The 23,018-nt window shown below is 34.9% G+C and overlaps 1 protein-coding gene across 1 annotated transcript; it reads right to left on the bottom strand.

The window, feature by feature from the left end:
• Positions 1-8,001: 8,001 nt before the first annotated feature.
• LOC116127190 (uncharacterized mitochondrial protein AtMg00820-like) lies at positions 8,002-14,464 on the bottom strand. The gene is made up of 2 exons (XM_031412841.1): positions 14,381-14,464; positions 8,002-8,265 (listed from the first exon to the last, which is right to left on the bottom strand). The coding sequence occupies exons 1-2, from the start codon at positions 14,462-14,464 to the stop codon at positions 8,002-8,004; spliced, it is 348 nt and encodes a 115-aa protein (XP_031268701.1).
• Between the last annotated feature and the right edge of the window lie 8,554 nt (positions 14,465-23,018).

Below are 23,018 nucleotides of genomic sequence, written 5' to 3'. Positions count from 1 at the left end.
GCCAGCAAAACGATCTTGATCGTCACCGTGTGAGAGGGTCCCACACTTCGCGAGGCTGTACTTACCACCGCGAAGGTCATGAAAATACCCTGTACCATTCATCGCCATCACACAGCTCTAGCCAGTGTGTGTCAAGAGTGGCCGAAACCATCGACCGAGGCGAAGAGGAACCCGACCTCCAGACTTTCCTCAACCATAATCGCGAGGGTCGAACTCGCATAGGTGAAAGCCATCCCCAAGTGGTTCCATTGCCACAAATTGAGGAGCTGCAGCGAGCTCTAGACCGACTAAGAGCTCAGCAAAATGAGCAAGGGCAGATCACGTCTGCGTCTCCCTTCTCTCCCGAAGTGCTAGCCGCTCCACTCCCTCCAAGATTCAGGATACCCGACATGGGAGCATTTGATGAAAATTCTTATCCGCATGATCATTTATATGAATTTAATGACCTGATGGAGCTTCACCAAGTCTCAGATCTAGCAAAATGTCGTTGTTTGGCAGTGACTTTAACCTCCCATGCCAAACGGTGGTTCAGGTCGCTCCCAGCAGGATCGATCAATTTGTGGCCTCAGATTAGCGCGACATTCCTAAGGCACTTTCAAGCGAACCGAAAGTTCTCGATGCCTTTGAGCTACCTCAGTAATATAAGGCAAGAAAGGGATGAATCCTTCTAGTCCCACATCGACCGTTTCCATAAAAAACTCAACAAGGTGGCTCATACTCCCGAAGAGTCTGTTCGGACTCTCATCATAGCAGGAGTTCGTCCACAAACCGACTTGTGGAAGGAATTACAAGATGAGGACGATGGTTCCCTCACTTGATTCTATAACCTTGTGGAGAAGTACCTCCGGATAGAAAATTCATTGGTGACACTCCGCCGTCACGACTCCGGCGCTTCAGGCAGTATGTCTGGTCGGGGGGAAAGTAGAAGAACTGATCGCAGGGGGCCCGTTGACGATCAGCGAAAAGGAAAGAAACCTCACTACGAGCCCAAAAAGTCTCTTGAGTCAGCTCAGCATTTCCCACGTGCGAGTCGTTGGCGTCCAAAATCAAGCGTCAACAGTTTGGTGGCCCATGTAGGTCTGATTCTCAAACTTGCGTCCAAGTTCCTTGATGGCGTGCTCAGATCTCAAACCTGCGATAGAATTCTCCAATTTCGTGGCCAGATCGCAGATCGCAGATCGCATACATTAGAATTCTCCAATCGCGTGGCCAGATCGCATGCTTTAGAGTTCTCCGATCGCGTGGCCAAATCGCAGATCACATGCGTCAGAGTTCTCCGATCGCGTGGCCAGATCACAGATCGCAAGCGTCAGAGTTCTCCAATCGCGTGGCCAGATGGCAGATCGCACGCATAGGTCGTCCTGATCCTCGGCTTCAGATCGCTGATCTTTAGCTTCAAATCGCGTGTTCAGATCGCTGATCACACGTTGAGATCGCTGATCTTTTGTGCTCTTAGGTTGAGCTTGTTTTGACCTTTCAGGTCGAGGTCGTTTTGACTTCTCAGGTCAAGGTTGTTTTGCTCATTGAGCTCATTTTGACCTTTCAGGTCGAGCTCGTTTTGACCTCTCAGGTCGAGGTCGTTTTGCTCTCAAGTTGAGCTCATTTTGCTCATATTGAGCTCGTTTTGCTCAGATTGAGCTCGTGTTGCTCTCAAGTTGAGCTCTTTTTGCTTTCAGGTCAAGCTCCTAACAGATTTCAGGTCGAGCTCCTAACAGATTTCAGGTCGTGCTTCTAATAGATTTTAGGTCGTGGTCCTAACAGATTTCAGTTCGTGCTCTTCAGTTCGAGACTGCAGCCATTCAGATCAAAGACCTTAGTTTCTGAAGCGCGATTATGCACTCCAAAAACTGGAGGGCTTCTGTTATGCCTCAAAAGTCATGCTTATGTCAGCCTAATAAATGTCTTTTTGTACTAGCTGCCAAGCCTATATCTGCTCAAAGATATTCATACCAACCCTATCTCCTTTCAAGAGATGAATAGACGAGAGCCTTCCATGTGTCAAGGCAACTTGCAAAACACTCATTACATTGAGTGTAAAAGTGTATAAATTGGCACTTCTCTTCCCAAAGAGGGGGGCTAGGCATATGAGAGCTAACCATAGATAAGAGCTCAATTCTTTCTCTCTGTAAACACTGTATTTCTTCATCTTTGTATGCCTTACAGGCAAAATCATAGAAATAGTCAGAGATCAATAAAATAACAGTGGATGTAGGAGTCGCTTGTTGAGTATCCGAACCACTATAAAAACCTCTCTTGTCAGCCTATTATTTATGTTTTCTGCAACATATATAATCTCAGTTCCATATTCAAATCTCATGGATCCATCACATGTAATTTCTAAGGCTCTCTCAGCACTTTGCACATGCGAGTCATTGGCGTCCAAAATCAAGCGTCAACATTACTCTTTGAAAAAAATGGTTAAACTAGATTACTAATTCGATACTTAGAAATTTAATTTCAATGTGGAAATTCAACTTCATTTTTTCAAATTGCATATGGCAAAACATTGTTGTGTCACTGTATCCTATATATATATACCTTCAAAAAAAAAAATTTAGATTCTAACTCAGGGTTATGGGCTCGGCCCATACCCTGTAAATGCCTCATACATTCACCTAATTTACTGCTTATAATTTTGTCTTCAATCATCAACACTTGAGAAAATTATTACTGTAGTTTTTAAGCATAAGAATAAATATAAAGAAAATTTAGGAATCAATTTTTTTATTTTTTATTTTACAGATTTTAGTTTAGAAGGGTAATGTTGTGGTATTACTTTGGAGAATTAAATGGAAAGAGATCTATTAATGTTCCTTAATTACCTATATTGCAAAATTAACTTTTACTATTTATAATTAGCAGAAGCTAATTCTGGTTAAATATTTATTGTATTATAAATTCATAATTGATATAATTTATTATTTTAAATTTCCTAATGTGGAAACAAATCTAGTGCATTAAGTATTGAGATTGCCAAAAAAATCTGGAAGACAATTACACTCTTAATTGTCATTATAATGAGATAATGATTCTCTACTACTCTCACTGAAGTGCGTTACTTGAGATGTACATATTTGGACCAATCAAAGTAATGATAATGTGGACGCAGTATGCAACCATACTCTTAACACGAAAACTAAAATCTAATTCATAATTGTTGTGATTATCAAAATTATCGAGAGATGATCTATATAATAGTACTAATATAACAATTATCAGCGACGCTTAACAGTAATGAGTCGGCAAAGTTCGATCAAAAATATAAAGAATGTCATATTGTATCAAATACTTTTATATGATCATGTCATAGCAGGGGCGGATCCAGAAATTTCTACTAAGGTGGGCCAAATAAAAATCAATTGTATATAATATTCGTATTCTATTTTTCCAGTCAATATTGTCACAAAAACAAAAATTACATTTACTATTGTCCTCGGCGGGGCTTCATATTGAGGAATCGTTGCATGACCATCTCCTTATCAACACTGTCAAATATATCTTTCTCAATATGGAATTAGGCTATCCATTCAAGAATTGATCTCCCATCCGATTGCGTAAATGAGTCTTCACATTTTCATAGCAAAAATGCCCTCTCACACTTGCGGTGCACTGGTAAGGTTAAAGCCAATGTGATGAGCAAATATACCAATGAGTAAATAATGCTTCTTTTCAACCATTTTCTGAGCAGACTGGTATATCATTTAGTTCTGAAAAATCTATTTGAGCGCATATCATCAATGTAATTATCAATTGAAGTTCAAGTGCCATAAGATCAGTAGAGATTCAAATGGATAAAATTGAGCAAAACAAACTAATTTTCCCTTATCAAATGCTTGAAAGCATCACTTGGATTTAGAGAGGCCATGCAAATAAGTAATTTTGTATTACCTTCATTAAAACGACTGTTAAGCTCTATAGTTGCAATCTATTATGGCATAGAACAACTCAACACGATAATGAAATAAATTTGTCATCTCTTGAACATACGTCGCGATCTCCCTCGTGCAACAAATTCTCCTTGCATATTTGGCATATCTATATTATGAGCAATGCAAAAATGAAACTTCTCAAGTAGATTATCTCATCCGTTATTTCTTACAACAATAATCTTCTTTTTGCACAGTGAACCAAAGACATAGCATTTATAATATCTTGATCCTTTCTTTGCAATACTTGTGAAAGTTCAAATGTATTCCTAAATGTTTTTCATCAGTGCAGGTTAAAGCAAAATCAAAAGAAGTCATATAATCCACCAAATCACTTGCTTCAACTCTATTATTAGAATTTCAATAAGATCTCAAGCACTTCATAACATGAAAACAAATTAATCAAGCTCAATAAGGTCCCTAATGTGAACCCCACCGTGTTTCCCTGGTCGCTTAAGACTAGTATCCTGATTAAGACCTTGTCCTGTTGAAAGCTCACCACTTTCAATAGCTTTTTTCACTCAATGCTTGTTTCTCATTAGAAGATCCATACGTCTAGGTGACCATCCAACAATATTTATCACACAAGAAACTTTCAAAAAAAGCTCTCAATATTTGTATACTTTTTTGCCATACGACAAGTGCCAGTTGAAGTTGGTGAGCAAACAATGAACATAGAAGCATATCTTTATCTTTCAATATAAGTGCTTTTAACCCATTAAACTGACCTCGCATATTACTCACCCATTATAACCTTGTCCACGTAATCTTGATGTGCTCAAATTGTATTTAGAGAACAATGTTTCATTCCCATCTTTAGTGACAAAGCTTCGTATCCGTGACATGCATAATGCTCAATGACACTCAACAACACATCCTCTTTATTTACATAACGTAAGATAATTGCCATCTGCTCTTTGTTGGATACATCACAAGCTTCATCAACTATATAGAAAAAAAAGCATCTCCAAGATCACTAATTAGTTGTTGATGGTTTCAACTGCAATGCATTGATTATATCTTTTTGGATACTAGAGCAATCAATTTATCATGTCCAGAGCATTCTCCAATGTGACTAATCTATATTCTTCATTTTGCTTAGCTGTATAGTGTAAAAGTTCAAGAAAGTTTCCCCTATCATTGAATTAACAGACTCATCATGGCCACGAAAAGGCAATCCTTGCCGAGAAAGAACTGACTAGCAGAAATTGATCCTTTCAACCGAATACGATAATCTTCTCGCTGTTGGTCGATTTCTTATTAATAATTGTACTTACATGCTGCTTTTGGTTCATCAAAGCTTGACAATTTTTCACAGCTTGATTATGAAGCTGTTAGGACCACCAATATGATATTTAAATTTTTCAAGTCTCTTCCAATTGCGAAACCCATCAAGAACAAAGAATCACCACCACTTTGCTCACCTTATCTGGTTTGAAAAGATAACAACATAAACATATGCAGCATCATTCTCACTACTATATTCCAACCAGTAAGTATTTGTCAAACCAAGAACGTTGGAAACTCCGTTCATGATCACCAGATTTTGATTTGGGAAACTTATGGTTGCGAGGTTGATAAGGACCCTTTTGTAGATCGCATTCTGACTTGGTCTCGAACATTAGGATAAAACGTAATTCTTGGTCGAAATCCAGGATCAAAAGGAAGATTTTCCAAGTCAACTTCGAGCAATTTTTCTTTGAAAAATGTTGGTTTTCATGATCATTGACACCAGAACAAAGTTGAGATGTCTCAACAATTGACTTTCTTTAAAATATTTTCCATATCTAAATACAAAGATATAAATTTATAATACAAAGAAATTAATTAACTCACTAATTGAATTCTATAATAACTATAGAAATCTAAATTTTCCAACTTAAAGTTTTTAATCATCAACTTAAGTCTTAAAGATTTAACAATACATAAAATAAAACCCTCCTTGATTCATCTATATTCTATTTCTATTATCTATATATTATTTTTCTTCCAATTTTGGACCACAAAACAATCATTCATATCACAAAATATTATCTAAAACTTCCCCTTTTTTCCTAAAGTTTTCTCATAAAAATTCAATGCACAATGCTATTATACTAATAAACACAAATGACAAAAACACTATACACAAAGAAAAAAATACTAACCAGAGAAAATTAACTAATAGAATTTTGTTGAAGAGGAATTAGGGAGAGCACCAATCCAGCACAGGAGTTGTGGAAGACGCCAACGACCACTGCAATGACTTACTGAGGGTTTGCAAATTGCAACTGCAAAGGGAGATTGTAATTTTACACGTTTCATTAAAAGATTGAAGGTGGGCGGTGAGCAAGTTTTTTAGTACTAAAAGGAGAGTGGGCCAAGACTTTTAGTTCTAAAATTGAGAGTGGGCCACAATTTTTTAATATTTTATAATAAAAATTAAGGGTGGGCCAAAGTCAAAGTAAATAGAATAATGTATTTAATTATTGTTTTTTTTTAAATTGAGGGTGGGCCATTAATACACTTTGGATCCGCCCCTATGTCATAGTGTATAAGGATAGAGAAATTTCTGTCAGAATCTAAGCAAGGAGGGGTAAGAGAGGCAATTGTATTGCCGAAGAATGCTAAGAAGAAAATAGATAGATTATGAATTATGTGTATTTTGAATTGAATGTAATGTTTACAGTCACGAATTTATACAATTACTGGGAAACTAACAAAGGAAATACAATCAATTGTTATAATTACACAATATCACAGGAAATCAATAATAGCACAATATTTGCAATTACCCATTTTCACAGCTTGATTCTAGCATGATTGATTTCAGCATTTCATGTTACATCCCTTCCCCTCAAGCTGGTGGTTTGTGAATATCGAAAACCCCAAGCTTGCATAGTAAATATGAATGCTGATGACTGCACAAAGGCTTTGTAAAGATGTCCGCTGCAGTTCGAATATGCATGGTCTTGATGATCCCTTCCTAAACTTTTTCTCTAACAAAATGACAGTTAATCTCTATATGTTTAGTCTTTTCATGGAATATCGGATTTGCTACAACATCATTAGCAGCTTCATTGTCACAGTACAAAGTGATAGGTTTTCATGTTTGTACCTCTAAATCTCTTAGTAATCCAAAGATCTAGACGATCTCACATGTTGTTTTTGTCATGGCTCTATATTTAGTCTCTACTGAGGAAATTGATATCGTTGTCTGTTTCTTTGTCTTCCAGGAGACAAAAGACCCTCCATTTTTTATACAAAACCCAGTGAGTGATTTTCTCGTCATAGGACACATACCCTAATCTGAATCACAATTTGCTGTGATGTCCAAATTTCCATCCCGTTGAAGGAGGAGTCCTAGGCCAGGACATCCTTTCAAGTATTTTAGCACCTTAATTGCTGCGTCCATATGAGATTGTTTTGGCCCATGCATGAGAATGTGAACAACATAACTTATATCTGGTTGTGTCATGGTGAAATAAATGAGTCTTCCCACAAGTCTCTGATAGTGAGAGGGATCTTTCAACAGAGGATCAACTTCTAAAGATGACGTCTCATGGTCATATTGTTAGGTTGTGAGCTTGGTGTTTTGTTAAATAGGAATGGCACTTGGTTTGCATGCGGATAAGCTAGAGTTTGACACGATCTCTAGGACATACTTTCGTTGACTAAGAGATATGCTCGCTGAAGATCTTGCAATCTCAATCCCCAAGAAGTATTTTGGCTCCCCTAGATCTTTTATAAGGAAATGTCTATTGAGATGCTCCTTTAGGGTACGGATGGCATCCTCATTATTTCCTATGATTAGAATGTCATCTACGTATATAATGAGAACAATGAAGGACGTACCTTTGGGCCATGAGAAAATATAGTAGTCATGCTTGGATTAAGCAAAACCTATGCTCATAAGGGCCTCCATGAATTTTGCATTCTATTGGTGTGATGCTTATTTTAAACCATAAAGGGACTTTCGTAGACGACATACCATATTCTTCCTCTGTCTGTGAAGTCTCGGATGAAGATCTATGTAAATCTCCCCATGAAGGTCTCCATGGAGGAAGATATTATAGACATCCATTTGATGAAAAGACTAGTTCCGTATAGCAGCTACTAACAAAAAGGCCTGAATAGTAACATGTTTGGCCATCGGGGAAAAGGTTTTTTGGTAATCAAAGCCTTCATATTGGGTGAAGCCTTTTGCAACAAGGCGTGCTTTGTACTGTTCAATTGACCCATCAGTATAATGTTTTATCTTGCAGACCCATTTGCAGCCTATAGGCTTCCTGTGAGGAGGTTGAGGAACTAGAACCCAAGTATGATTTTGAGCAAGGGCATTTAGTTCATCAGCCATGGCCTGATGCCATTGTGTATGTAGAACAGCATTAGAATAGCAGGAAGGATCTTGACTTGCAGAAATCTAACTAACACATACCCTGTGTGTAAGAGAGAGTTGGTCATAATTGACATAGTTAGAAGTGGGATTAACTGTACCTGAGGTAGTTTGTATAATAGGGCTGACATAGCCAGTTGTCTAATGAGAGGTTGAGTGGTCGTGCTAACGTTGAGCAAGTTCAGGAGCCAAAGGGGGACTCTTCGAATGTGGGGATGGGCTATTAGAGGAATGTTTGTATGATGCGGAACAGATGGAGCAAGGTCTGCATCTGTCGTGGATAGTCTCACATTAGTGATAGGATGCATGGTGAAACGACGTTCTGGTGGGGAGACATCTGAGGTGTCTTCCATAAAATGAGAAGACTATTGAGGATCAGTGCCAGATGTGGTACACTGACCATAAAAGGAAAGTTGTCTTCATAAAGATCACGTCTCTAGAAACCAAGAATCTATTTGCAATTGGATCATATAACCGATAGCATTTCTAATGCATCAGATATCCCATAAAAACACACCGAGTGGTTTGAGGACCAAACTTGTCATGTCCCCCAAGATTAGTAAAATAACATAAACAACCAAAGACCCAAAGATGATCAATTTTTAGTGGCTTGCCAAAGAGAAACTCATAGGGAGTCTTACCATTAAGGACTCAACCCGGCATCCAATTAATCAAGTAAGTAGCTATGACCAAGGTTTCAAAACCCGGCACGACCCAACCAATTAGACTGGTTAACCGAGACCTAACTGGTGAGTAGAGCCAGGAGAGCCTAAAACCGAGGTGTTCATTTCACCCAGAATCACCCGCGGTTGGATCGCGGGTACTGTAGCAACTTGTCGTCCAACCGGTTTTTCCTAAAAACCAGGTCAAACATAAAACCCCCTTTTTATATTCCTAAACCCAATTTTCCATCGGTTTCCCCCCAAAATCTTCATACCGTCGAGCCCTAACCCATTTTGTCACTCTTCCATCGGTTTTCGCCCAAAATCTTCATTCTTCATCTTCAAATCTTCAATTCTTCATTTCTTCTTTGAAAAATTGCACTTTTGCTTTTCTTCATCTTCAATCTTGATAACTTCAAATCACTTTTGCTTTTCTTCAATTTTGATGTGCAATCCATTTGGAAATATAAAACAAAATTGAAGAAAATCAAATGCAAAACCGAGTCTGCATTCTTGTGGGTCTCAATGATTTTGGAGATGTGGTAGGGTCTCAGTTTGGGAATTGAGTGAGTTTGGGTTTTTTGCCATTGAAGATCAAATAAAATTTTGCAGACTTTAGTAACCAAGTGTGGGGATTTATCTTTGGTTGAATAAAAACTGGATTTTGAGGCAAAGAAGAGAAGCAAACAAAATATTTTTAGGTGAAATGAAGATGGGTTTTTGTGAAAGGGCTTTAACATTGCTTATAGTGTTGTTGTTCCAAGAAATATAGAGGTTTAATAAGGGAAGTGAGTTGACTCAGTGAGTTGGTGAGCATGGTCATTGGTGAACCATAGTTATGTAGAAGCAAAGGTAGGAGAAGTAGTGAAAGGGTAATGGGAAAATTATGCTTAAAATTTTCTTAACTTTTATCCTAATGCATTTATTCCAAAAGTTGAAAATAATAAATCTAAATGTTATAATATATATATTTTTTTTAGTTTGAAGATCAAAATAAATTTTTTAAATAGAAAAACTTTATTTATTATCATTACCATTTTAACGTATATAATATTATTATTGCACGAGTTAAGAGAAAAAAAAATATTAAAACTTTTTCTTTTTAATTTTTGGTTTTAAATATTGAGTTGAAATTTGGTGATTTAAAGTTATTTAAGATATGAAATCTGAAGTTAAAAGGGGTGTGTTTGTTAGATTTCAAACCTATATATACTAATTTGTAATTTCTCAGGGGTGTGTTTGCTAAATTTCAAACCTATTGAACATGCTGACATCACCAGTCAGACTGGCCGGTTCAACCAGTCGGACCGATCAACCCAAACCCTTCCCCTTGATCGGGTCAGGCCCAGGTGGGTTTAAAAACATTAGTTGTGACCACACATTCATCCCAAAAAGTAATAGGTATGTTGACTTGATGTTTCAAGGCACATGCTACTTCTAACAGGTGTCTATGTTTGCATTCAACTATGTCATTTTGTTGAGGGTATAGACACGGGAGCTCTCATGGATAATACCGAGAGAGGAAATAATGAAGAACTGTGAGAATTAAAAAAATCACGAGCATTGTCAGTTCGAATACGTTGAACTGAAAGGTCAAATTGAGTTTTGACCATGGACAAAAAATTCGTAATATTTGTGAGGGTTTGGGTTTTAGAGTGCATGAGGAAGGCCCATGTCCCACAAGAGAAGTCATCAACAGTAGTTAAGAAAAATCGAGATCCGTCGTGATTAGGTGTGTGATATAAGGTCCCCAAATGTCCATATGAGCTAAGGAAAAAAGGCGTGTAATGGAGGTTGTGTGGGTTGAAAATATGGTCCGGGATTGCTTTGTAATGGGAAAACTAAGACAAGTAGGTTGAGGAACAGATGCACTATGACATCATTAATGCAAAATAAGAGAATTTTTATTGAGGTTTGTATTACAATGAGAAATTTTATTTTGTGCAATACAAGGCATAGAATTTTGAAAATTTGCATCAGAATCACCTATCTAGTAGTAAAGACCATTGTGAACTTTACCTAAGCCCATTAGTTTCCCAATCAAATAATTTTGAAACTCACATATGTTAGGAAAGAATTTTAAAAAACAACTATTATCTTGGCAAATCTTGGAAACAAAGATAAAATTAAACCAGAAAGTCGGAACGAACAAGACATTGGGAAGAACTAAGTGTTTGGTAAGATTAACGGTTCCTATTTCTGTAGTTAGGGCAATTGTACCTTTGGACAGACGAACAAATGTGGATGATTTTGTGGATGTGTGAGAGAAATGTTTGGGATTGCAAATAACGTAGTCACTAGCCTCTAAATCAATTATTCAGATATTATCTTTAATAAAATTGAAACAAAAAGATGTACTTGCATAAGATGTCGTACTAGCCTGGGGAATTTGATTGAACATCTAAAGTAATTGTTGATACTGTTCAAGACTGATCACGGGGGCTACAATCTCGTTTCCTGAATTAGTATTTTGAACAACTTGATTTGCTGTAGCGATCCCAGATCTTTGATTAGGAGAGCACCCATGTAATTTCCAACAAGTGTCACAGTTGTGATTTTTCCGCTTACAATAATCACAATATTTTTCTCATTTGTTAGATTTAGAAGATCCAGCACTATTGGACCCATTTGAAGGATACAGGCTATTGGATGCATTGTAGTTATGGCCATTGGATCCATTAAAATAAGAGGAGGCCTTTTGACTATTGGATTGGGCGAATCGATCTAGACCATTTGTTGCACTATATAAAACATTTTTATTTTCTTCCCTAGACAACCCTAGCCACTCAAAAGACTCCCTTTCCATTTTCCATCTCACCCTTCATATCACATAACCCATTTTGCTGCCATCTTTGTTGAGACACGTTGAAGGTGGTGGATTCAATGGCATGGTAAGTGTCTTGCGAGTTCAACCTTTGGCTTTCTTCTTGGACGGCAAGCTGGTAAGTGCAACCGAGAAATGGCAACAGTGATTTCGCCAATGTTTGAGTGCGAAAGGGAATGAGCTGTCTTTCAAACCCATAAGGAAATGAATCAACCGGTCTTGATCTTTTACCTATTTGATGTGTTGAAGAATTGTTGATAGCCCTTCAAACAGTTCTTCAACTGTGTCACGCTCGTTCCATATCGCTTAGAGATGATTAAAGTATGATGCTACGGGAAGATTGTGGTGCTTGATGTCGGCAAGATTTTGTTGCAAGGTAAAAAGCTTTGTGAGGTCCAATTGACCATACATTTCTCTGATATTTGCCCACATCTCTTGGGCGTTTTCTCTTTGGGTTACTCCGACAGCAATCTTCTAGGTTAGGGAATTGCTAATCCATGTTCGGACGAGGGTGTTACACCGATCCCAATGTTTGATGAGGTGTGGCTCAACTGGTTTTTGAAGGGTTCCATCGATGAACCCTTCTTTGTCTTTGGTGATTAAGGCTTGTCGGAAATCTCTGGCCCATGTTGTGTAGTTATTTGATCTGACCAAGGGTTGTTTAACAAGCACAAGCTCGAAGCCATTGAACACCCACAAGTAAAGTGCATCTGATGCAATATAGGAAGGAAATCATTTAATTGCTGGAATTATGCATCCTGGAATCAAGCAGATTATAAGATATCGAGAAGCAACTTCAGCAATTACTTTATTAAGCTTATTCTGTAATTACACTGTTGATCAAATTCCTTTTTCATTCTTACATTTTTTGTATAAATTGAATACTTTGTAAGTACAAAATATACAGTACAAAAAAATACAGAAAAGTCTTTTTTTCATTTTGTCCGCTTCTTGCATTCTTCAGCAACTCAGTTGTCTCTTTTGCATCTTATTGCTCATATTTTGACATGGTATCAGAGCATCCTATTTAATTTTTGCTTCCGCTCAACAGCCTTCTCTAGCCAACATTTTTAGAGTCAGTGAATCAAGGCCTCTTGGATTGAGCATCCTTCTTCTCAGCAAATCCTTCTTCGCCAGAATTCCAGAACCTCCAAAAGGCACTTGGGTTAGTATTTTCTTTTACCAAAAACTATAAAATCTATAGTATTACCAAATTTTAACCAGACAACTTCCCTTATGGATCCAAATACCAACCCGCAAATCATAACTCCACCACCCTTAAACCAATCAACTGAAAACCAAAATCAAAACCAGAATTCTAGATCGGGTCAAAATTCTGACAAACCCATACCCAATTCGCCCCAAAACCCATTTGGGTTCATGGGTCAAACATCCAACCTAACTTGTCAAAATCCATACCCGTTATTCCAAATCATTTAGAACAATCCCAACAGACTAGAACTCGGTAACCCTCTCTACTCCTCGGCATTCGACGGTGCTAAGTTGATCCTTGTCAAGCAACCACTCACCGGATCCAAAAACTATGCCACTTAGGCCTGTGACTTCCACCTATCGTTGATCACAAAGGATAAGGAAGGGTTCATTGATGGAAACCTTCCTCCACTAGTCGAACCGCATCTTCTCAAGCGCTGGAAACGCTGCAACACACTCGTCCGAGCATGGATCAGCAACTCACTAACCCAGGAGATTGTTGCCGAACTATTCACTAATGGCACCATGGCTCTCGCAACCAAATAGGAACTATTCAACTTACCAAAACCTTAGTCCTCCGTAATGTTTTATTTGTCCCAGCCTTTAGATTTAACCTTATCTCTATTTCCAAAATATGTCAAGATAACAATTGCTGTTTAAATTTTTTCCTAACATATGTGAATTTTGGAACCCTTTGACTGGGAAACTGATGGGTTCGGGTAAGGTTCATAACAGTCTTTACTATTGGATCACTGATTTTGTGGATAGGTCTCAAAATATTTTGTCTTGTATTACTCAAACTAAATTCTTTGATTGTAATACAAATTTTAATAAAAATTCCTTGATTTTGCATCAAAGATTAGGTCATAGTGCTTCCATTCCACAACCTAGTTGTCTAGTTTGTCCCATTGCCAAACAATCCCGAACTGTTTTCCCATATAGCACATCAAACACTACTCGTCCTTTTTCCATTATTCACATTGATATTTGGGGGCCTTATCACACCGCTAACCATGATGGCTCCGGATTCTTTCTTACCATAGTTAACGACTTCTCCCGAGAGACATGGGTTTATCTCATGCACTCCGAAACCCAAACACTTTCGAAAACTCAGGCCTACGTTTCCATGATCAAAACACAATTCAATATTTCTATTTAGAGGATCCGAACAGATAATGCCCGTGATTTATTTAATCACCATTACTTGTCATATTTTACATCTCTAGGCATCATACATGAAAGCTCTTGTGTCTACACACCCCAACAGAATGGTATAGTTACACGAAAACATCAACACCTCTTAGAAGTGGCAAGAGCCCTTAAACACCAAGTCAACATACCAATGTCCTTTTGGGGCAAATGTGTGGTTACAGTCACTTACCTGATCAATTAGATGTCTACCAGAGTTCTTAATAGTAAGACTCCCTATGAACTTATTTTTGGGAAACTTCTCGATATTAGCCATCTCAGAGTATTTGGTTGCTTGTGCTATGCTACTAATCCTACGGCTAGTGACAAGTTTGGTCCTCGAGCCACTCGCTGTGTTTTCATGGAATATCCTATGCATCAAAAATGGTATCGGCTATATGATCAAACAGAAAATAAATTTCTGATTTCCAGAGATGTGACTTTCACGAAGATTCATTCCCTTTTATGGATACTTCTAATCAGCCCACCATTCATTCCCAACAGAAATCAATTTTCCTAGAAGATCATCCATCTCCTTTCAGCTGATATTTTATGGTACCACCTACAGCAGATCTGAGTACTTCTCCAACCACAGCCAATTCTTCCAGCACATATTTTACTCTTGAAGATCCTCGAAATAAAGGTTCTACAACATCTAAAACTTCACTAGCAGCAGTAACATATGATGAGCAGGTTGATGCTATAGAACGTTTACATTCTCAACATGTTAGAAGAAGGCCAGTATGGATGCAAGACTATGAGGTAATAGGAATTGATTATTTTGAGGATCCACTTACCCATTTTGCCCTGTTTTCATATTGTGATCCAGTAACTTTCAAAGAGGCTGTTAAAGAATTAAAGTGGTGGAAGGCTATGAATGTTGAAATTGAGGCCATCGAAAGAAACAACACTTGGAAGTTGACAGAGCTTCCAAAAGGGCAAAAGACCATTGGTGTGAAGTGGGTTTATAAAAACAAAGTTGAAGGAGAACAGTGAAGTTGACAAGTACAAGGCGCGTTTGGTGGCCAAGGGCTATAAGCAAGAATTTGGTGTTGATTACAAAGAAGTTTTTGCTCCAGTTGTGAGGCATGACACAATTAGATTGGTGATTACATTGGCAGCTCAAAACTCATGGCCTATCTTCCAGTTGGATGTGAAATCAGCATTTCTACATGGAGACCTACAAGAACAGGTATTTGTTGATCAACCTCCTAGTTATGTGAAGCTAGGTAATAAGCATAAGGTGTATAAGTTGAAAAAGGCTTTGTAGGGGCTTAAACAAGCTCCGAGAGCTTGGTACAGCCATATAGATGCTTATTTTTTTAAGGAAGGTTTTAGAAGATGTCCATATGAGAATACACTTTATATTAAAATTGAAGATGGAGGAAAGATGTTCTTTGTATGCTTGTATGTAGATGATTTAATTTACACTGGAAATGATATGGCCATGTTTGAAAAGTTTAAAAAGTCCATGATGAGTGAACTTGATATGTCTGATCTTGGAATGCTGCATTATTTTCTTGTCATTGAGGTGGTTCAATCTGCTGCTGGAATTTTTATTTCTCAAAAAAAAAAATGTGCGACAAATTTTAGACAAGTTTTAGATGAACAATTGCAATTTAGTGAGTACACCAACTGAGTTTGGTTTGAAGCCAAATAAAGCTCATAATGAAAAGAAGGTTAATGACACTCTTTACAAACAGATTGTAAGAAGTCTAATGTATTTAACAACAAGAAGGCCAAATATAATGTATTCAGTGAGTCTCATCAGTAGATACATGGAGAATCCAACAGAGATGCATCTGCTAGCTGCCAAGAGAATACTTTGGTACTTGCAAGGTACAATGGAATTTGGGCTGCTCTACAAGAAGGGAGAAAAGTCAAACTTGATTGGCTTTACTGACAGTGATTATGTTGGGGATCAAGATGATAGAAAAAGAACTTCAGGCTATGCTTTTATCCTTGGTTTAGGGTAGGGGCGGATCCAAAGTGAATTCATGGCCCACCCTCAATTTAAAAAAAAAAAATAATTAAATACATTATTCTATTTACTTTGACTTTGGCCCACCCTTAATTTTTATTGTAAAATATTAAAAAATTGTGGCCCACTCTTAATTTTAGAACTAAAAGTCTTGGCCCACTCTCCCCTTTAGTACTAAAAAACTTGCTCACCGCCCACCTTCAATCTTTTAATGAAACGTGTAAAATTACAATCTCCCTTTGCAATTGCAATTTGCAAACCCTCAGTAAGTCATTGCGGTGGTCGCTGGCGTCTTCCACAACTCCTGTGCTGGATTGGTGCTCTCCCTAATTCCTCTTCAACAAAATTCTATCAGTTAATTTTTTCTCTGGTTAGTATTTTTTTCTTTGTGTATAGTGTTTTTTTGTTATTTGTGTGTATTAGTATAATAGCATTGTGCATTGAATTTTTTATTGAGAAAACTTTTAGGAAAAAAGGGGAAGTTTTTAGATTCTAATATTTTGTGATAGGTAAATGATTGTTTTGTGGTCCCAAAATTCGGAAGAAAAATAATATATAGATAATAGAAATAGAAATATAGATAGAATCAAGGAGGGTTTTATTTTTATGTATTGTTTAAATCTTTAAGACTTTAAGTTGATGATTAAAAAACTTTAAGTTGGGAAATTTAGAATTTCTATAGTTATTATAGAATTCAATTAGTGAGTTAATTTATTTCTTTGTATTTATATAATTTTATTTCTTTGTATTTAGATATGGAAAAATATTTTAAAAGAAAGTCAATTGCTGAGACATCTCAACTTTGTTCTGGTGTCAATGATCATGAAAACCAACCTTTTTCAAAGAAAAATTGCTTCGAAGTTGACTTGGAAAATCTTCCTTTTGATCCTGGATTTCGACCAAGAATTACGTTTTATCATCCTAATGTTCGAGACCAAGTCAGAATGCGTTATCTACAAAAGGGTCCTTGTCAACCTCGTAACCATAAGTTTCCCAAATCAAAATCTGGTGATCATGAACGGAGTTTCCAATGTTCTTGGTTTGACAAATATCCTTACTGGTTGGAATATAGTATTGAGAATGATGCTGCATATTGTTTATGTTGTTATCTTTTCAAACCAGATATAGGTGAGCAAAGTGGTGGTGATTCTTTTGTTCTTGATGGGTTTCGCAATTGGAAGAGACTTGAAAATTTTAAATATCATATTGGAGGTCCTAACAGCTATCATAATCAAGCTGTGAAAAATTGTCAAGCTTTGATGAACCAAAAGCAGCATGTAAGTACAATTATTAATAAGAAATCTGACCAACAGCGAGAAGATTATCGTATTCGGTTGAAAGGATCAATTTCTGCTAGTCGGTTTCTTCTTCGGCAAGGATTGCCTTTTCGTGGCCATGATGAGTCTGTTAATTCAATGAATCGGGGAAACTTTCTTGAACTTTTACACTATACAGCTGAGCAAAATGAAGAATATAGATTAGTCGCATTGGAGAATGCTCCTGGACATGATAAATTGATTGCTCCTAGTATCCAAAAAGATATAATCAATGCATTTGCAGTTGAAACCGTCAACAAACTAATTAGTGATCTTGGAGATGCTTTTTTTTCTATACTAGTTGATGAAGCTCGTGATGTATCCAACAAAGAGCAGATGGCAATTATCTTACGTTATGTAAATAAAAAAGGATGTGTTGTTGAGTGTCTATTGAGCATTATGCATGTCACGGATACGACTGCTTTGTCACTAAAGATGGGAATCGAAACATTGTTCTCTAAATACAATTTGAGCATATCAAGATTACGTGGACAAGGTTATGATGGTGCGAGTAATATGCGAGGTCAGTTTAATGGGTTAAAAGCACTTATATTGAAAGATAATGAATATGCCTTCTATGTGCATTGTTTTGCTCACCAACTTCAATTAGCACTTGTAGCTGTGGCAAAAAAGGATACAAATATTGAGAGACTTTTTTTGAAAGTTTCTTGTGTGATAAATATTGTTGGATGGTCACCTAGACGTAGGGATCTTCTTAATGAGAAACAAGCATTGAAGGTGAAAAAAGCTATTGAAAGTGGTGAGCTTTCAACAGGACAAGGTCTTAATCAAGATACTAGTCTTAAGCGACCAGGGGAAACACGGTGGGGTTCACATTATGGGACTTTATTGAGCTTGATTAATTTGTTTTCATCTGTTATTGAAGTGCTTGAGGATCTTATTGAAAATTCTGATAATAGAGTTGAAGCAAGTGATTTGGTGGATTATATGACTTCTTTTGATTTTTCTTTTAACCTGCACATGATGAAAAACATTTTGGGAATCACATTTGAACTTTCACAAGCATTGCAAAGAAAGGATCAAGATATTATAAATGCTATGTCTTTGGTTCACTTGTCAAAAAGAAGATTATTGTTGATAAGAAATAATGGATGGGATAATCTACTTGATGAAGTTTCTCATTTTCGCATTGCTCATAATATAGATATGCCAAATATGCGAGAGAAATTTGTTGCACAAGGGAGATCGCGGCGTAATGTTCGAGAGATGACAAATTTATTTCATTATCGTGTTGAGTTGTTCTATGCCATAATAGATTTGCAACTATCAGAGCTTAACAGTCGTTTTAATGAAGGTAATACAAAATTACTTATTTGCATGGCCTCCCTAAATCCAAGTGATTGCTTTCAAGCATTTGATAAGGGAAAATTAGTTTGTTTTGCTCAATTTTATCCACTTGAATTTTCTTCTACTGATCTTATGGCACTTGAATTTCAACTTGATAATTACATTGATGATATGAGCTCAAATAGTGATTTTTCAGAACTAAATGATATTACCAGTCTTGCTCAGAAAATGGTTGAAAAGAAGAAGCATCTTATTAACTCATTGGTATATTTGCTCATCACATTGGCTTTAACCTTACCAGTTGCAACTGCAAGTGCAGAGAGGACATTTTCTGCTATGAAAATTGTGAAGACTCATTTATGCAATCGGATGGGAGATCAATTCTTGAATGATAGCCTAATTCCATATGTTGAGAAAGATATATTTGACAGTGTTGATAAGGAGATGGTCATGCAACGATTCCTCAATATGAAGCCCCGCCGAGGACAATAATAAATGTAATTTTTGTTTTTTTGTTTTTTGTTTTTGTTTTTGTGACAATATTGACTGGAAAAATAGAATACGAATATTATATACAATTGATTTTTATTTGGCCCACCCTAGTAGAAATTTCTGGATCCGCCCCTGGTTTAGGGGATGTTTCATGGTCATCAAAGAAATAGTCAATTGTCACTTTATCAACCATTGAAGCGAATTTTTTTGCTGCAACTTCATGTGCATGTCAAGCCATATGGTTGAAGAAAATTCTTGAAGAGCTTCATTTCAAGAGACACGGGCCTACTTCAATCTTTTGTGGCAACAATTTAGCAATCAAACTCTCTAAAAATCCTATTCTACATTGGAGAAGTAAGCACATAGATGTGAAGTTTCATTTCTTAAGAGATCTCACAAAGAAGGGAACAATTGAGCTCATCTACTGTAGAAGTGAAGATCAGGTTGTAGACATATTCATAAAGCCCCTCAAATTGCCTTCGTTTCTGAAGTTAATAGAATTGCTGGCTGTTTGTAAGCTGGATATTTGAGGGATTTCGGAGTTTTTTTATTGTATTAAACTGAAATTTTTGAAGACATCAGTTTAAGGGAGGGTTTGTTATGAATTTGTCAAAGTAGTCCTTCACGTGGGTCCTTAGAATTCAGTTGTGCAGACCTAGTCTTTAGGCATTTTAGTAGTGTTTACAAATCATGAGTTAGTGGTCAAAGTTGTTGCTAATTTTAGTTCATTTTTCGTTGATGTGTTGCCTATTTAAAAGGCTATCAGTTAATTGAATAAGAGATACAGTAGAAAAAGTCTTTTCTCTAGCTTACTCTATTTTTGACCTTTATTAAAAGTGTCTTTGTCTTTGTGCCATTTTTGTTTTTAGTCTTCAATTTGTGACACAAATCTCTTAATTAAAATTTTCATTTCATGAAATTTGTTGTATCTTCTGCATTAATTTTGTTCACTCTCTCATATTGCAGGAGTTCTTGCAAAGAATGGAAGGCGTGCATATCTTCATCATCATGGCCATCGCCATCGCCATGGCGCTGTTAAGCTTTTTGTTTTCGGAGACTCGTATGCGGATACTGGAAATTCGGCAAAATCTTCATCTGCATGGAATGAACCTTATGGGATAACCTTTCCTGGAAAACTGGTTGGCCGATGCTCGGATCGATGTGTCTTGACTGATTATGTTGGTATGTTTAATTTCTCTATCTATTTCTTGAATTATATCAATCAGCAGCTTCAAATCCCTCCATTGTTTTGCTAAAGTTTTTCTTTAATTTTTCAGAAAAATGGTTAAAATGACATTACGAAATTTTACTATTTTCAGTCACATATATTAAATGGAATACTATTCTCTCGATCAAAACCTTATCTGATATTATTTTATTGAATATTTATTCTTCTAATGCAGACTTTCTGCACATGCATTTATATTTTCATTTAATAGAATATCTATTATTTTCAATCTAGTTCTACTCATAAATTTAAACTCTTGGGTTCATTTGTTTAGTTATTTAGAATAGTATTTTTTAAATATTATTGTTAGGTAAGTTGGATGGTTATTACGAGGTAGGATTTGAAAATTAAAAATAGTGCAAGGATTTTGAGAATAGGAAAACAAATATCCATTTTGATTTGGAATAAGAATAGGAATATGATAGGGAAATAAACACACTTTATACCCTACTTGAACCTTTCATCTTATGTCAAGAATCAAGCTAAAAGTTTCAATTATTTGTTTCAACAATTCTTTTTATTTATCTACTTTCTCGATATTGATTTTTTTTTTTTCTTTTAGAACGTCTAAAGAAAGCATGGGCTTAAAAAAAAAAAAAAAAAAATCAAATTCAGTATATTTTTTTTCTTTTTATCGACTTTGTTATCATATATCTCTACTAACAATAACAACTTTAATGTAAAATACCTAATTTTAGAATTTTTGTCCAAGTCCTAAAATTGCTAGAGGTGAACACGGGTAATGGGTACAACCGAAATCGGAACTGGAACCAACATTGTGCAGGTAGGTTCCGGTTCTATTTTTTTGGAACCGACACTGTGCGGTTTCCGTTCCGGTTCCTACATGTGTAAGAACCAAAACCAAAATCGGAACCTAGAAAAAAGAACATGTAGCGAGTACCCAGTTTTGGAACTTGGGTTAAAATGAAATATCTGTGAAGAATAGGGGTCTATTGTAATTTTACATATAAAAAAATAAAATGGAAAAAGTTAAATTTTTACAATAACCTAATTAAATAAATATACAATTATACTTATTACATATAAACTACACCATATAAAAAACTTTAATATATTATAATATATTAATATTAAAATTTTGATTAATTAAGTGTATAATTGGAATTATGACCAATTAAAAGTATTTTAATGTCATTAAAAGAATTATTTTTGAATAAAATAATATATTTGATTGAATAATAATATAATATTTAGTTATTTACTTTAATTATCAAATTCAAAGTATATTTGTAGTAAATTAGTAATTAATTAATTATATAAAATAAATTGATAAACATTAATACATTACTAGTTAAATGATTATTTAATCAATTATAATATTACATTATAGTTAAATTATTACTTAATTAATTATAAATTTATAACATTACATTAGTAATTTAGTACATTACTTAATTAAATAATTAGAAATTTAATTAATTATAACATTACACTATAGATTTATAGTATAATTATTTAATTAATTATAACATTACATTATAAACAAATGATTACTTAATTAATTATAACATTCCATTATAAACATTAGTACAATACTTAATTAAATAATTAAAAATTTAATTAATTATAATATTACATTAAAGATTTATAGTATGATTACTTAATTCATTATAATATTACATTATAGTATGATCACATAATTAATTATAGCATTACATAATTAAATGATTAATTAATTAATTATGACATTATATTATAAACATTAATAATTTTACTACATTAGATCAATACTTAATTAAATGATTAGAAATTTAATTAATTATAACATTACATTATAAATTTATAATATGATTAAATGATTACTTAATTAATTATAACATCACATTATAAACATTAGTACAATACTTAATTAAATGATTAGAAATTTAATTAATTATAATATTATATTAAAGATTTATAGTATGATTACTTAATTCATTATAATATTACATTATAATATGATCACATAATTAATTATAACATTACATAATGAAATGATTACTTAATTAATTATGACATTATATTATAAACATTAGTAATTTATTACATTAGCACAATACTTAATTAAATGATTATAAATTTAATTATTTATAGCATTACATTATAAATTTATAGTATGATTACTTAATTAAATGATTACTTAATTAATTATAACGTTCTATCATAAACATTAGTACTATACTTAATTAAATGATTAGAAATTTAATTAATTAAAACATTATATTATAATTAAATAATTATTTAATTAATAATAACATTACATTATATTATAATCACTTAATTAATTATAACATTATATAGTTAAATAATTTAGGAATTAATTATAAATTTATAATATTACATTATAAACATTAGTAATTTACTACGTTAGTACATTACTTAATTAAATGATTAAAAATTTATTTTATTATAACATTACATTATAGATTTATAGTATGATTACTTAATTAATTATAATATTCCATTATAAACATTAGTACAATACTTAATTAAATGATTAGAAATT

Source organism: Pistacia vera, unplaced genomic scaffold, assembly GCF_008641045.1.
Source record: "Pistacia vera cultivar Batoury unplaced genomic scaffold, PisVer_v2 Contig19, whole genome shotgun sequence".
In the NCBI taxonomy this organism is placed as follows: Eukaryota; Viridiplantae; Streptophyta; class Magnoliopsida; order Sapindales; family Anacardiaceae; genus Pistacia; species Pistacia vera.
Note: the sequence above shows the minus strand (reverse complement) of the source record. Positions and strands in the feature narration are given on the sequence as shown.